This window comes from Drosophila innubila (assembly GCF_004354385.1).
Source record: "Drosophila innubila isolate TH190305 chromosome 2R unlocalized genomic scaffold, UK_Dinn_1.0 1_C_2R, whole genome shotgun sequence".
In the NCBI taxonomy this organism is placed as follows: Eukaryota; Metazoa; Arthropoda; class Insecta; order Diptera; family Drosophilidae; genus Drosophila; species Drosophila innubila.
This window is the reverse complement of record NW_022995374.1, coordinates 14,009,114-14,027,307: the sequence shown is the minus strand read 5'-3', so window position 1 is coordinate 14,027,307 and position 18,194 is coordinate 14,009,114. Positions and strand designations below refer to the sequence as shown.

Here is an 18,194-nt window from a genome sequence, read left to right as displayed (position 1 = left end):
TTTACAAAAAGAAAACAAACAATTAAACAAGCTGACAATTTGATCTTAATTAAAAATAATTGTGTTTATAAAAATATATACAAATAAGATTAATATAAAATATAAAAAAATAAATATAGTATATAACATATCAAATATAAATATAAAGTATAAATATAATATAAATAAATATAAAGTATAAAATATATTAACAATCTTTAACAATCTCAAACTATTTTATGGATCTTTCAGCATCACTTTAGTTTGATTTTCCCCGCAATCGGTACTTGCAACATTTTCTGACTGTTGTCAGTGCTTGCCACCAGGTTGCACATGCAATCATAAAAATTTATGCTTGACTTTTGCATGCGTGTGTGTGTGTGTGTGTGTGTGTGTGTTTGTGTGTGGATATTTTTGTTAACGTTCGCACTTTTAGCCGCTATTTGCTAGCAACTTTTTGCGGCATGCAGCAGAAACTTTATCCAAATGCAGCAAATTCCCGTATCCAAAGCCATAGACTTAACCAAGAAGTCCAGAGCAAGGCCATCAACAGCAACCGGGGCAAACATAAAATTCTGCAGAGACTACAAAGTGGTTATTTTGTTTGAAGTAATCCGCAAGAAGTCGTTAAAAGTGTCGTTGGCAGTAGATTGATGATGGTTTCACGTGTCCAACACAGATACGCGACTCGCTGCATCTTTTCTGAGCCTCAGCCTGTCCTCCTGTATCCTCCTGTATCCTGGCTGCCGTGTTGCGTTATTTATGATAGAGTGGCATGTGCAGCATACAGCATGCACCATGCACCATGCACCATGCACTTGAAAATGCTATCGGAAAATACATTTCCTTGTGATGCAACAACATCTCAACTTATAATGAGAGCTAGCACAGTATACGATACGATCCTCTTTAATATCGCCACATCATTCACATCTCACTGATTTTTGCTAAAGCTTTGACATGTAAATACTGCAAATACATAGAACGAGACAGGTATTAGAGATGGCAGCGTATGTTGCATGCAACATGAGAAAAGGCAAACAAATGAAATTCGTAAATCACTTTAAAATATATTTAAATAATTGTTGCAGCTGCGTTTACACATAGCAACATTTCATTAGAATATATCTCCATAGTTAGGAATTATTTAATTTTAAATTATATTTCATTAACATATATCTCCATATTTAAAAATAATTTAATAATAAAAATAGATCATTTAAATATTATAAATCGTAAATCACTTTAAAATATATTTAAATAGTTTTTTTTTTAATATATTTAAATAGTTTTTTCAGCTGCATTTACACATAGCAACATTTCATTAGAATATATCTTCATAATTAACAATTATTTAATGTTAAAAATAATTTATTTAAATATTATAAATCGCAAATCACTTTAAATATATTTAAATAGTTATTGCAGTTTCATTTATACATAGCAACATTTCATTAGAATATATTTATTTTAATGCAGAATCAATTTGAGTGTCAAATCATGAACAAAATGACATTCCGCTTGAAAATCGGTAAATTTTTGAAAAAGTTATGAGAGATCAAAGTTTTTGAAAAAATGTCAAGGGGTATGGAAAATTGGATTATAGATGGCTTAGGATCGAAAAAATATCAAATTTTCTAGATGATAAAAATTTTAATGCAGAATCATTTTAGAGGCCAAATCATGAACAAAATGACATTCCGCTTGAAAATCGGTAAATTTTTGAAAAAGTTATGAGAGATCAAAGTTTTTGAAAAAATGTCAAGGGGTATGGAAAATTGGATTATAGATGGCTTAGGATCGAAAAATATCAAATTTTCTAGATGATAAAATTTTAATGCAGAATCATTTTAGAGGCCAAATCATGAACAAAATGACATTCCGCTTGAAAATCGGTACATTTTTGAAAAAGTTATGAGAGATCAAAGTTTTTGAAAAAATGTCAAGGGGTATGTATGGAAAATTGGATTATAGATGGCTTAGGATCGAAAAAATATCAAATTTTCTAGATGATAAAAATTTTAATGCAGAATCATTTTAGAGGCCAAATCATGAACAAAATGACATTCCGCTTAAAAATCGGTACATTTTTGAAAAAGTTATGAGAGATCAAAGTTTTTGAAAAAATGTCAAGGGGTATGTATGGAAAATTGGATTATAGATGGCTTAGGATCGAAAAAATATCAAATTTTCTAGATGAAAAAAATTTTAATGCAGAATCATTTTAGAGGCCAAATCATGAACAAAATGACATTCCGCTTGAAAATCGGTACATTTTTGAAAAAGTTGTGAGAGATCAAAGTTTTTGAAAAAATGTCAAGGGGTATGTATGGAAAATTGGATTATAGATGGCTTAGGATCGAAAAAATATCAAATTTTCTAGATGAAAACAATTTTAATGCAGAATCATTTTAGAGGCCAAATCATGAACAAAATGACATTCCGCTTGAAAATCAGTAAATATTTGAAAATGTTATGAGAGATCAAAGTTTTTGAAAAAATGTCAAGGGGTATGTATGGAAAATTGGATTATAGATGGCTTAAGATCGAAAAAATATCAAATTTTCTAGATGAAAACAAGTTTAATGCAGAATTATTTAATTTAAATAGATAAAGTTCACTATTTCGTGTCACGACACGTGCTCAGCTCTAGTGGATATTTCTGTCAAACAGGATATTTCAGGTGCTGCCACAGAGAAAGTGCTTTCTGCTCGGAACTCTATTAAATGTCCTGGCAGCAAAGAAATGCTGTGCTCGTAATGCTGTAAGCTGTGAGTTGTAAGTTGTAAGGTGTAAGCTGTTAGCTGTTAGCTGTTAGCTGATGGCTGTTGCCTGTAAGGCTGCATTCAGTCGTCCTGTCTTTGACACCCGATAAGTGTGGCTCTCAAAGGTGTGCCAGTCAAATACCTGCTGAGCTGATGCTTGTAATCAAATATGCAAAGCAAATAAAATTCTAAAAGGACAACGAAAAATACATACATACTATATAAGCAAAATGGTTTCAAAAATGTGTAGGCATTAAGGCATCGCATCTAAGCAGAGTTTTCCTTTAACTGCCAGCAACAAATTTTCAATTAAGTTTGCCTGCGAGGCAAATGTCTTTGGCCGGATTTCCACTCTACGGTTAGAACAACAGCAATATGTGAATTAAATGGCACAGGTTATTGCCAATAAAAAGGTCAACAATTTTCTACATGTGTTTTACCCTCTAGAAATTAACATAAAATAAAAGTTCTTAAGGAGCGTGCAACTGTTATGCTTATGGCCCCATTATATTTAGTGTGATTATTATGCATAATTTCTCCTGTTTTTTGTGCTTTCTCCCTGTTATTGAAATCAATGACGTGACTTGCTCAGCTTAGGCCTTAATGCTAATGAGCCTGATAAAAGGCCGCACTTTTGACTTAATTCGAGTCGTTTCGAGTTGCTTGACCCAAGTGTCATAAGCACATGTAATTTAGACAAGCCAAACACTTAAGTTTGTGGCTTAATGACAGCTATCGATTACCAGTGTGTGTGGCAGAGTGACAAAAGGCCTTAAACCATTGTCAAATCAACCGCTTTGTAATACTTTAGTTAATTATTAATGAAAACGAATTAAATTTTGGCACTTCATGTGTTTGCACATCATCCTTCTGTTACTTTTCATTCATCATTTTCAATTTAAAATGCCAATCCATAAATTTTATATTTTATTTTCATTTGACAGCTTGCTAAAAGTCTCTGTTAACCGTTTAATGCAAAGCTTTTAGCCAGGACATACACCAGCAAGCAGTTTTCTTAAGCACTGCTTACCCCACAGCGGAGGAGCATGGCAGCAGTGCAACTGCTTGCACGCTGTTAGCAGTACGCAACATGTACTGCTTGCTATTTTGTAAGTCTGTCAGCAACATTTACTGCTTGCTACTAGGCAGTGCGCTGTAAAGTCAAATATTACGCATACGCCACGTAATGTAAAATGCTCATTCTATAGAAAAATATTTATTAATTTTTAAATTATTAAATTTTAATCTCCATCGTTGCTTTTGGATGCTTTATATGCTAAGCAGTTGTTCTCATGCCAACGCGTCTAATCGAATATGCCCTCCTCGGCTGCTTTGACAACGAGAGACTTGAGACCCTCAGTGACCTCAACGCCGACTTCCGTAATTTGATTGGATGGCAGGAAGAAGCCAAATGTGCCCTTATCACGCAGCTCCACGGTGCAGGTGAATGGTATATTTTTAACACCATATGCCCAATCCTTGGCAGCGCCAGAGACAACATCTGCGGAAATAAGGTCAATAACATTGTGCCGATTTAAGAACTTAAGCCCACCGAGTTCAAGTACTTACAGTTCAATAACCCGCTGGCACCATATGTAAAAACAGAGCCATATGAATCAAGTGCACCATCGGCAAAGGCAGCGGCAATTCGCATCATTTGATCATAGTTGGGCGGAAATTCCGTATTCGAGTGTCCATAAGGCAACAGGACATACTGGCCATAGGCATGGAAGGCCATGTAGGCACGAATGTAGCCATCATCGAATGAACTAACAAAGTCCTGCAGTGCCAATATCTCAATCTCCGTGTTGGGCTTCTCGCCGCCAAACCAATGATCACAGGGGTCCTCAAGGTTCCAGCCAGCACCGTTCCAATGGAAGTCAAAGTTGCGATTCATATCAATGCCATAACAGGGACCCGTTTTGTTCGTAAACCCATTGGGACGCCGATTCTTACGCCACAAACGCTCCACTTCGTGTGTGTAGACAAATCCATCGGGATTCATCATCGGCAGCACAATCCAATCGTACTCCTCTGTCAGTCGCTGTATTTCCTTATCATTTGAGTTGATTAGCTGATTCAGAATGAAGGTGACTGTCGCAGATGAAATCCATTCCATGGCATGAATGTTACCCTCAATTACAATGGCTTTGTTGCCCTCACGCTTCGACAGTCGAATGCTTTTGATGGGTCGCCCCTCGTACGAGTGCCCTATGACCTTGCACTCGAGGTAATCATGAGCTGCACATTGTTCATCCACCCAATCGTAGATTTTATCCAACGGATGATACGTTTCCCAGTCCATCGGTGCATCCGGATCATAGGCAGACTCATCCAGCAAACTAAACAGAAAGTTTTCAACACTAAGTTGCTGTCTAAGTTGAATAAAGTCGAAACTTACGCCTGCAAATCCTCAATCATAACGTCAAATTTAATATCCAATAAGTTGAGGGTTCTCTCAAAGATATCCTGATATGCAGGCCCGACAATGACGTCATAACTGCGATTGGCATCTCCAATATCTTGCAGCAAGTGAATCTAAAAATGGCGAAATAAGATATGTGATTGGAATCCTTTTATGGCAAACGTACTTCCATGTGCTGATGCATTTTCTTAAACTCCTCCAGCTGTTCGTTATCCTTGATAAAAGCTTTGTACACTTTGAAGTTGTCATAGCGCGTTGCCATTGGTTTTCTGGACATGGCCAATACGACCAAGGATAGCAAAGCTACCACTAATACCGACACTTTCATCCTGGCTTTCGCTTTGCCCTTTACTCTGCGTGTTTGCTTTGTGGAACGTGCGAGCGTTCACTGTACCATGGACACTGGCAAGACACGGCCTTTTATATCGAGCACTTGGCTCTTGTGTCGATTAGCTCTGAAGTGCGCACTCCAAAAGCCAGCCAACAGCCAGAAAGTGCAACGACAATGTGTTATCTAATAAGTTATTGATAGGGCAAACTTTTGATCAATCATTTGTTATTCCTGTGAATTGCACTGTGCAGTGGCATGTGTCGCTGCCATTTTTTTGTGCTTATCTGTGTCTTCTGCTCTCTCTCTCTCTCTCTGCCTCTCTCTCTCTCTCTGTCTTTGTCTAGGCAACACTTAACCTACCACAAAGTAGACAACACATCATCAACAATTGAACTTTGAATAAAGAAATACTTCATTTGTAATATATTACGACAGACAATTTCATTGATTATTTCATAGTTTATCAGATTATTTTTAATATGATTGAATGATGATTTACTTAAGCAACATTTATATACATTTTTAAGGTTAGTTTTTATTTTATGGGCCATGTCATACATGATTGACTAATGATTGACTCAATCAACCTAAAAACTGTTGTTATTTAGCTTAGTTCTACATTAGATATAGTACTAAGCATAGCTACATTTATTTTAAAGGCTGTTTCGGCCACGATTGATTGTTGACTGACTCAATTACTTCTGATTGATTCGCTTGTAGAACATGTTACAAATTGTTTTAATTTGTTTTATGATATTTGCATAATTGTATATGATTGACTAATGATTGACTCAATCAAACACATATTTAATGCATTGCAAACAAAAGTCGCGCTTGTTTTGAGCAGTCACTCTTATTAATTTAAACCAGTTTAGGTTATAAATAATATTAGTCATAGCGATTGATTAGATAGAATGATGATTAGAATTCATGTAGCGCGCGTCGTGTAAATACTTTAAAACAATTAGATACTTACTTCGATTGTACAGTGAAGTCTGCGCGTGAAGAAGCACTTTTAAAGTGCCGAAAGCTGCACTTGACAGAGCAAATAGTCAGTGAATGAGTGAGTGAGTGAGTGAGTGAATGAGTGCATCTAAAAGAGGCCAATTGAATGACCATTGAGTAACTGGTCAAAGTTCTTAAATTGTGTTCTTTTAAAACAGTTTAGTTTATTATTCAATTATCAAGTTTCAATTGTTTAAATATTTTATTACAATTTAACTGATGTTCCCCATAATCCAATTAGCACAAGCAAATTGTCAGCAAGCGAGCATTGTTGTTGTTGTAATTGTTGTGATTTTATGTGTGCGTTTTAATTGATTATGCAAATGCATTTAATTTAAGGCTAAACAGGCTTTGTCAACATATACATGCGGGTGTATTCATATATCAATAGATTAGCGGGACATAATTGTAATTTGTGCACTTAGCAAAGCCAAAATATGTAATTAAATATTGAATTTCATTGATTTTGACATTTTAATTAAGTGCACTAAAGTGCGAGCTATAATATTTAAATTGTTTTTATCTCTTGCGGTTGCATTTAATTGTCATTATTTTAAAGCTCACTGCATTAACAGAGAAAGGGTAACAGAGCCTGTTCTTAACAGACTGCAATTTAACAGCAGCTGAGAACAATGCCAGATTTTTGCCGGTCTCAATTTAAAAGAGAGCAGAGTGTAGCAAAAGGAGAGCGAGAGATAGAGTGTGAGTGAAAGAGAGATATTCATAAATGTTGATAAGAAAAATCGTTGATTCCAAATTAAAAATTGTTGGCCAGATTTTCAGTTGGCGCTCGTGAAAACCTGTTCACTAATTTAGATCCTAGACTTTAATGTCTAATCAAGCAGCGCAATGATTACAAAAATGAAATTCAAGGCATTTTGTTAATTAAAAGCAAGCAACAAATATGCTTCCCTACAAATTTGAAGGCCCTAAAACACGTGCTAAATAAATACGCCAAGTTGTTAAGTACCAGCAGATTGCCTGTCTGTCTCTCCTCTCTCCTGCCTCCTGCCAACTGCCACTCCCCACAACGCCCTTGTCGAGTGTGTCGTAAATTTATACGCGCTTCTCCCTCTGTGTGTGAAATGTCGTATTCTTTTCTACTGTCTTGTGTATAAAGAAATTTACTTGAAACGCGGCATCAAAATATTTACTTTGTTTATTTTCCGGCCGAAAAGAAATGCGTTTTATTGCCAGCAAGTTGATGTCTCATAAAAATGATGTTAATTAGCTTTCTCAAGCATAAAATGTGGTTTTTTGTTTGCATTTTCCAATACGTTGCATGCCACGCAAATTGAAAACTGAAACTGTGCACAATTTATCGCTCATACGCCACGTGTGCTGCTGGCCATGTCAGAAACTTTTTGGCCACCGTTTAAATTGACTTTTACTCAACGTTGCTTCAGGTGCCAGCCAAAGCTAAACGTAACGTGTGTCTTTCAGCTCACAAATACGCCGGAAGCAAAGGGCGGGGGGCGTGGTCTGAGATGTTTACTCCGTCGGCGATGCCGGGGCACAAAGGCAAATATTTGCTGCAGTGGGGCAGGCAGCTGGAAGGGCAGACAGAAGGCATTGAGGCAGCTTCCTCTGGGGAGGCACAAGTTTGTGGCACTCGTGTGCATAGTTTGTCATTGCTGGCGGGCATATGCGAAAGTTAAGATCAGGGCGAGTGACAAACAGCGCGTTTTAAACAGGCAGGAAACTTCATCAAAAGCGCACGCAACAAAACTAACAACAACAACAACAACAACAATGATGAGATACAAAAAATAGTTTGTCTTTTACCACATTTATGAAATGTGCACCAGCTGACTAAGTGTGTGTGTGTGTGTGTGTGTGTTTAACAAAGTCTAAACTGTTGAGCTGCCCAAAACTGAACCAAAAACTACCAACTGCCATTTCTGGTAAATATTTGCGCAGATAATGAAAGTAATACAATGACACTTTAACTATGTATGTATGTGTCTGTGTGTATGTGTGTGTTAGTTGGCAATGGCCGTGTGGCATTCACATTCAGTGTGTTAACAGTTTGTTGCTAGCTTTTGATTTTTTTTTAAACTCACAATTCATTTTGCAGCGGTAATTGACCCTAATGCCGTTGTGCCTTACTGCCTGCTGACACCTCCACACTTGCCTTTAAATCAATACAACAACATTTTTGGCAGCAAAATTCAATTTGTCAACAGACACACACATACACGCTTATATACCTACCTCACTCCACATGCACAGAGACACACACATGGCTAAATGTCAAAAAGGCACGTTTCAGTGTTTTGGGATTTTGTTTTTGCATGTCATGTGCCGCCAACTTTGAACTCTCCACAATTTCTGCTCTGTTTTGTTGTTATTCTTGTGTTTTTTTTTTTTTTGCTTGTTTTATTGGTATTTTTTTTTTGGTTGACTGTCGTTGTTTAGTAGCAACTACGTGACTATCATCAAACATTTACTTTTTGCAATAAATGTCAGTCGAGTTAGCCAAATAAACGTAACAGCCATAACAATAAAATGAAAAAACTTATGCAATTTCTATTTCTATTAAAATGACGTCCATTACATTACCTGAAAAATTCAACTTAGGTGTAGGCTTAATCTAAGGCAAAGTAAATGATAAAAATTATTAAAATGTTGCAAGTTTTTTACAAATTAAAAAGCGAAACCTAAAAGAATAATCTTCACAATAATTTCTCAGCAGTTGTTATATTTAATTTTGGCACGGAAATTGATTGAGAAAGTCAATGTGTAAGCAATACTCTTAAACTAGAAATCATCACCTTAAATTCAATTGATATCTCTAGCTCTCTAATAGATGTAATCACTGTAATTACTTAATGGAACTAGTATGAATAGAACTGTAATATTGGCAAGAGCTTTTACAGCACATGAAATTAACTTATTACTCTTAAAGCTCATCTGGATTATCTGGATGTCGTTATACTTATTTCATTCTGTGCACTCAGTTTGTCTACCTCATTTTGAGCTCGCCTCATTGAACCATTACCATTATCATTTGCCTTTATCCAATTCAATTATATCAATTTGTAGTTCGATGACGATTTCACAAACACACATGTATAGGAAAGTGTTTTGCAGCCACAAATCGATTTGAATGGCATCAATGCGTGGCATGCATAACACGGCCTTATATATTCAGCTTCAAAATTCGCATTCTCACATATCCCTAGAGTCCTTGTTTCCACTCCGTTTCCTCTCTCGATTTCCCTTCGCATCCTGCATTGTGCATTGTTTCAATGCAATCGTCTGTGGCTAATCTGCTGCTCTGTTTCCTCTGTTGTCATCTCTCTCTCCTCCTCTATCTCTCTCTCTCTCTCTCTCTTGTGAGGGGGTCGGAGAAAGAGAGGCCTGTCTGGGCCAGCGCTTTCAGCCCGGCCCATAAATTAGGTAGCTTCACAGCCATGGCTAAGTGCTTCGGTGTTTGGACTCCGATTCCTGATACGGCTGCTGTTTTCTCTCCAGCTTCAAATAGCGTCGTCTCTCCGTTGGCCCATTGTCTGTTTTGTCCAAAGATTTATACTTGGTTTCGCACTTTCACAAGGCTCCGTTTTAAAATGGCCAGAAACCACGTCGAACTCGTGTGCAATTTCTATTACGATTCATTCCATAGCAGACAATGCACAATGGGGCTTTGAATTCATTTATTGAAATTAAGGCATGCTCATGAATATTGCTATAAATTTGAATATTTACCACAGATAAATATAAGCTTAAATTGTTTTATCAAAACTCTTTTTAAATATTATATTTTGTCTCTTTTATTTCAAAAGCCAAATATTTGTTGAACAAATTGTTAAATTATTGCAGTTTTATGCATTTTTGTTATGCTTTATGCAGCCTTTTAGCAATGTGCTGAATGCAGTGCAATTAGACCAAGAAGTTTCGTTCTGGTTGAGTTTATTGAATAGGCAAAAACTCAATTATCACATATTCCGGCCAAGTGGGCTTTCACCTGCTCAAAGTAATTTACATGAGTCTGTAATGAAAAGAGACGAAACTATATGAAAAGTTGAATGCTTTTGACCTGTTTTCGGTTTATGTTGGCCAAATGTTAATTAAAAAGACCAGCAATATGCTTGACTGTCTGCCTGAAGTCAGCCTGAAAAGCATGGTACACTGAGGACACATTATGGCCAGTACCATTCTTTTATTTCTACTTTACCTGACCGTTTCCCGTTTTAGATAACTAAGTTCAAAGCAATGCCAGCTCAGTGTCCGGCTTATGGCGCTTAAATAGGCCGCATACTCATAGTCCAAAAGCCGCCAGCAATCAGAAAGCCAGCTAGAGCACAGAGTTCATATTTCTGAAAATTACCCACATGCCAAAGCAGCAGGAGGCAGGTTGAAAAAAAAACATAACAGAAAGACACTGATAACAGAAAAGAAAGGTTTTTTTGTTTTTGGGACTGACGAAGATTGAATACACTTTCCAGAGAAATGATTAGGCAGCTATATAAAAATTATATGTATATTTTTAGCTGAAACTAAAATTTTCTATAGTAAAAATGTTTTTCCATTTAATCATTTTTATATTTCTCATAAAAAAAGAATTCCTATTTTGGGAATTTTTATTTGATAACAAAATTACAATATCCTGTGTAAGAGTTATGAAAGAGGATACTATAGAAAAAAATAAATGGAAAACGTGTTCAGTCAATGAAATATCCCGTAGGTTAGTATCCCGCAGATATTAAAAAAACAAAGTAAAACTACGTTAAAAATTTTTTAAAAAATTAGTATAAAAAAAAATAGTTGTAAATATACTGAATTGTTCTTAAATTTATAAACTTTTATTATATATTAAATTTATAGAAAATTCCAGAGAAATATCCATATGTAGTATATATATAAAGAATGTAAAATTTGGATATAATCGATATGGTTCTCACTTTAATCTCCATTCATGCTTCGCAATGTGAATTCAAAGCATTATTAAATAATTACTATGAAACAGAGTTTTAAATATTTAAAAAATCATAGCTTTTTAATTTTTTATTGAATGTGGCATTTTCAAGAGTTTTGCGGTCAGTGTCTAATGTCGTTAGATTGTAAGCTAACATAGTTATACGCGTATCTTTTTATGACAAGAAAATATCTTTTACGAGCATACAAACAGGGTATTTCCAGAGCCCACAGCTTTCGCTCTTTTTTTATTTCTTCTTTATTTTGCTTTCTTTCTCCCTCTTTCTCTCTCTTTCTCTCTCTCTCTCTCTCTCTCTCTCTCTCTCGTTCTTCTCTCTCGTTCTTTTTCTGCTTATATTTTTTTTGTCATTTGTGCTTTCAATTTCTGCTGCTGCTGTTGTATGCAACCTGCACACACACTTTTAATTACACTGCACATTTGCACTTCAACTGCAGGCCAACCAGCTTGACAGCCAGCTGATGGGCGCAAGGTGTGTGTGTATGTGTGTGTGCGTGTGTGTAAGCCAGGCTAACATTCATGCCACGTTGCACAAATACAAAAAAAATTCGCATACGCAAGTCAAAAGAGTGCAAAACATGCCACATCCTTGTGCCACAACCTTGACTGGTAATTCTTCTTGCAAGCGAATATTTTTTTTAAATTTTACAAAATACAAAAAAAAAGTGAAATTTTCGATTTTAGCTCTAAGCCGGCAGCTGTGGTTCAGTTCAGGACTTGAAGGCAACTGGCAACTGTTGCCGGAAGTATTTAAATACGTAAACCAATTTGTTTGACTGAGCGACTTAATGCCCGCACCTGCGACTCGCTTTAAATTCATTTTCCTTTTATTATACTCTTTATGCCAACAATTGTAATAAAGGGCATAACAAACTGATGTAAATAAATGTAGCAAATGGAAGAAAACCAAACTTATTTTTGAAAACTATGTACAAATCTGAGAAAGACTTAATTTTGAACTCAATGATGCGATTTTTATCTAAAAGAGGCAAAAGTCAACCATAAACCAACTCATCTTTCAAACAGATATTCAAATTATTACTGAAAAGTAGCAATAAATTAATCGAAGTGAAAGATTGTCTTATGAGTCTTATATTTAATTTGTAAGTAATTAATATTTTATTTAACAACATTTTATAAAAACTTTAATGGAAGCAAAAAATAATTCTATTATTTATAGGCTATTCAGATTTATTGTACACAAAAGCCCAATGCAGACTGTGGTAACAGCTAGTCGAGCACATTTGACTTGAAAAAGCTTTCATTTCTTTTTTATCTTTTATTATATTTAACGCGTCCTTTTTTTTTTTGAGCTGTCCTCCTGCTCAGCTGTCCGGCAGTTGGCTGTGCGCATTTTTCTTAATTTTCAGCGTTTTATTTTGATGAGATCTCATTTATTTTCATTGCCCTGGTGCGTTTTGTGTGTATATAATATTCAAATGAATTGAATAAGGGAACAGAATTTGAAATGCAGCTGCTAAAGCTAACTTAATTTAATCAAAACAATTTTTATACCAATTAATTTAAGCTGGTTAGTTTGACAAATGGCTGAAGACTGGTTTTATGTTCCGTGTTACCTGATTGCTTGTTATATATATTGAAATATTAATAAACTCAGCATATAAGCAAATAGTCGTATTGCTCATACGCCACATGGGCCAGCCAATTTAAACAAATCAACAATGTGGCAAGCATTATGAATTTTACGCGCAAATTAATAACGATTCACTCGATCAAAAATCTGTGCAACACAGCGAATAACCACAAATGTTTACTGTTGTAAAAAAAAAGAAGAGAAACATGTAGATCAAAAAATGAAAAAGAAATACCTTGTTGCATTATTGGATTTTGTGGCTGTTCAATTGATTTATTATTTATACAGCACAAATTTGCAATTATTTTACATGCAGCTTCCTCTCCCTCTCTCTCTCTCTGTCTCTCTTGTTATCTATTCTACTCCATTGTAAAGTTGCAGATGCTTGGGTATAATACATACCTCTGATTACAATGCCGAAGCGATATGCATGCTTCACTTCAATGCGCTCGACATGCGTGCAACAATAACATTGTGTTCCAAATGAGAAGAACAACAAAATACAAAAATATAAACACTGCAAAGCGAGCATTAACGACAGGTAGATACTCTCTAGCAACAGATAAATGTGATTAGATTCAAGAAATTATAATTATATGATTCTTGAAAGACTGAGATGATAATGTTGGGTTCTTAAAAACTTAATTGAGATAGATTCAATAGATTCACCTTTCTATATGTCTACTACACAGATAAAGCCACTCGATTCCAGCTAGATTCAATAGATTAACCTTTCTATATGTCTACTACACAGATAAAGCCACTCGATTCCAGCTGCTGATTATGAATATAGCGAGAATATAAATGTCTTCTGCTGTCTGCTCTCGCTATTTTTGTTATCGCTGTAGGGTATCAAATATGTAAAAGGGTGGTTACGGTATAAGGTAAAGGGGCTGGAAAAACATCTTCATCTATGAGTGTGCTCTGGCAGCTAGTCAACCTTTGACTTTTGGCTTGGCAGCAGTGGTGCATTAGTAAATTGAAAGCAAAGTACGTTGCCATTATGTAGACGAGTAGAACAAGAACAATTTGTATGCGTGCAGTCAAGACACTAACACAAATACCTACACACACACACACACACATAAATGTATATATTTGTGTGAATGTGTGTAGCTAGACATTAAGTTAAGTAAACGAGTTGTTGAAGCTTTTCAGCTCACTCACCATTCAATCAAATCAGGCACAGAACCTGAATGCTACTTGAACTTTACCATTTACCGTATAGACAGTCTGTCAGACAGACACACAGATAAAAAGAGAGAGAGAGGGAGAGAGAGAGACAGTAATAATGTAAGGACATTTTCTGAGCTTAATGATGTGCTCACTGACCGCGTTTCACAATTGCCAACAGATTAGAGCCAAAATCTAACTGCAATTGCCTAATGACTCTATGTGAGCTTTGACATATGCTTCACACACTTTTCGAGAGAACTTTAACGTGAACTCTTGAACTTAAACTTTAACTGAATTAATTACCAATCGCTTGTCAGCAGTTTTGTGCATGTTTAGCACTTTTTAAAGAGTTTTTGGTCGAGACTTTTGGGTCATATTTAATCAAGTGTCAAACTTAACACTTTGCTATTAAAAATGAATGGTAATAAAATGAAAATAACGCGGCCTTGCAGCGGAAATTAATCAAGTGTGAAAAGCGTTTGCTAAGACTTTTGCACCGTCATTTGTTTTTTTTTTTTTTCATCTTCTTTCTTAGAATAGAGCATTTCCATTTTCATTTCCATTTTCATTGCCATTTGCTGTGCTTGAAAATTGTTTGCTTGTTACTGACAATTAGGCGCACGAGTCAGCAGAAAGCGTGGGGCAAAAAAAAAAAGCCAGAAAAGAAAATGTTGTAACACATAAAGCGAAATAATGTGAAAAATCTAAATGCAAGAATCCCGCTCGCATAAAGAAAATTGAAAAATTACAAGACTTACAACTGTATGGTTGAGGGTCAGATTTTTATGGATTTTGTGCTCTCGGGGAAAAAAAAGGGCTTTTCATGCGCATTAAGATACTCACACACATTGCGTATACTTATTATATGGCAGACTTAAACAAAAGCTCGGTGGCAACAAGTTGAAGCCAGCTATTCAATTACTAATAAAACTGTTCAATTTCAGGCCATTTCGTAGTTGGCAAATGAAATTGTCAGGCATAAAATCGGTCCGAAGGCAAGACAAAAGGGTCACAGCATGAAGGCCAACAGGCAAACAGGCAAGCAACTGGGCCAACTGTGCAGCCAGGAAGCCAGGCAGCTATTTCGGTTATTTTGGCAGCTTAGCAGCAAACAATAAACCGAACTTATGGCTACTGACAGCTGACATTTGGTTCATGCTAAAAAAAAAATGCGTTCATTCACATGGAAAAGCCAATTCATAAGCATTGACACAACAATCTTAATAGCAGAGTGTGTGCTGAAAAATTCAAGTTCTCATATTCCATTTGACTTGATGATATTTAAATGATAAGACTTTTATCAACAATTGAATTCAAAAATTACAACGAGTAAACTCGATATAGAAAAATAGTCATTATTATATTAATATTAGTTCAAATAAAGCAAATAAAAGCAATAAGATATTCCACTTATGTATGGCGTACTTTGTTATTTTTAATTTTTACTCCATAACTTTGATTTTAAGAAATATTTTCATTTCAGTCGCTGCTTTAACTTCATAAAATATACTATTATTTAAAGCAAATAGTTATATCTCAATAAAACATATTTTTGAAGGCTTTATCTTATCAATTTATAGCGAATAATGCGAATTCTTTCTGCTCTTTTTATGATTTTCAGCTCGTGTCATTTAAGCTGTGCAATGCGTAAATGTAGAAAACGTATTTGCGTAAAACAAGAGTAAATGCTAACAATTTGCAGGCAATCAAGTCTGAAATGAAGTGCCTTAAATTTAACATAATTTGCAATGTGATTTTGTGGCAATTTGCGTTGATGTTGATGGGAGGCAAAAGCTAATGCCGCATGACCACAAAACTTACGACGAGAAACTAATAATAAAAATGTTAAAATAAATCTTTTTGGCTTTTCCTTGTGGTTTCTTCTTTAATTCAGGCGCTGACGTGAAGTTTCAATTTCTTGCTCTTGCATGTTCGCTTCTTCTCCTCCCATTCTCTTGCTCTTTCGCACACTGCTGCTGTCGCAATGTTGCTGTCTCTGTCTGTGGGTTATAAAGCAGCTCAGATTTATGCTATGGCTGTGTGTGCATCAGACGCTGTTTCTATTGTGTCTTGGATATGAACAACCCTCTTATATTTTATGCGCATAATGGCCAACTACAACAACAGCAACAACAACAAGCACAACTACAGTAGCACACTCATAAAAAGGCAAAGCAAAATGTTAGTCGTGAGTGGTTTTTTGGGTGATTTCTTGCCCCACCACATCACAAGCCCGACGTCTCTCGTTTGGCCCGAGGTTGTTTTTCTTATTTTCATGTTATTTACACAAAATTGCGCCCGGGGTCATTCTCGGTAGCTGTCATTGAAGGTGTTAAAGTTCAAATTGTGTCGTTTTATGTGTGCGTCTTTATCTATCCCTCTCTCTCTCTCTCTCTCTCTTTGCCTTTGTCATGATTACTAACAACAAAGAAATTCAAGTTATTCAAACCTTTATTCTTAAGTCTCCTATGCAAAATAGTTTTTTATGTGCACAATTTATTCAGCTGACAACACGTTACGAGATTTAAAGCTCTGCACATACACAGGACACAACTGCATAGACTTAGGATCATGTACAAAAATCATATTAAACCTGTAACCTCAAATCAATGTTGCATTCGATTTAACAGCAGTGCACAAAATCCACAAAACTCGCCCAAATAAGGTAAAATGCATACACGTCCATTAGGACTGCGGTTCCCTTGGATTTATCAAATGTTGCAACTGCAATAATGGCAACACAATCCAGAATACTGAACATTTTCAAACTGACATAAACAGATTTCTCTCTTGATATCCTGCAGACAGAAAATATGTATATGCAGTAGTTTTGATAAAATTGAATAACACAGTGAGTCAGGTACTAGATGCATTCGTACATAAATTCAATTGCAATACATTTTCCTAATCAGATAACTTATCTTTCTGCTGCTTTAAATAAAAATAATTGGTAAGGAATTAAAAACACGATCATTATAAGGATTTATCCACTTTACCACATAATTGAAACTTTTTAAACACAAATTGAATATCTGAAATATAATATCACATTTACAGGGTAACTGTTAGTCGCTCAAGCTTGCCTTTAGCTTACTTGTTATTTTTGATCAGCTTGTAAGCTTACCAAAATCATATTTTTGCTGCATAAAATTTAACATGTTCGCATGCTGTTCCAGTTGGTCACACAAATAAGAGTACATAAATATATATTATATTATATTACACTGCGTTATAGATATGCATGTACGTGTATGTATGTACTATAATGTTGGCTTACAATTCAGATGCGTTGCATTGGCATGAATTTGTGTATTAAAGGCCAATTAACGTGTCCGGTCATAAAGTTAATTGAATTTATTCACATGAACGCACAAGACTTATCCATGAATATTTATATTTGTTGCAACACATATTGAACAAAAAAGGGAAAACATCAGCAAATGTTGACAGTAAAACTGCAACTGAAATTCAATTGAAAAGTTTTTCACAATTTCTCTTTTCGATCTTTTTGAATTTCTTCTTCATTTTTTGAGCCTGTCGTTCAAAATTTGCACTTTACATATTAAGTGTCTGATTGTGTTACCAAAGTTGCTGGCTTAAAGTATCTTGAGCATACATATGTTTTTGGCTGCCCCTGAAAACAGACAACACGTTTGTCATTATACCCTAAAGTGTCAGTCAAAATAATGGGGTATATTGCTGTGTGATAATAAATTTATGAGTTAAGTTTTTCCCACTTTCGTTGGCAAATAAATCTTACAAAAATAATTTTATTGATGTTGTATAGAAAATTTCGAAGTCAACTATATCTGACTTCTTATTGTGTTTATTGTGTCAAAGCTTCTTATATTGAATAAAATTCCTTATTCTGTATAACAGAGTATCTCAGTATTTGTGGCTTCTGCACTTTTCTCTTGTTTTAGGATATCAATATGTATTTACTTTCAATTTTTGACTAAAAAATCATTTATTATATCCAAAAG

General features: G+C 35.3%; 1 protein-coding gene across 1 annotated transcript; it reads right to left on the bottom strand.

Moving 5' to 3' along the window:
* Window positions 1-3,933: 3,933 nt before the first annotated feature.
* Window positions 3,934-5,570, bottom strand: LOC117785627 (zinc carboxypeptidase). Its single transcript, XM_034623735.1, has 4 exons — window positions 5,336-5,570; window positions 5,146-5,282; window positions 4,314-5,086; window positions 3,934-4,245 (listed from the first exon to the last, which is right to left on the bottom strand). The coding sequence occupies exons 1-4, from the start codon at window positions 5,495-5,497 to the stop codon at window positions 4,049-4,051; spliced, it is 1,269 nt and encodes a 422-aa protein (XP_034479626.1). The 5' UTR covers window positions 5,498-5,570; the 3' UTR covers window positions 3,934-4,048.
* Between the last annotated feature and the right edge of the window lie 12,624 nt (window positions 5,571-18,194).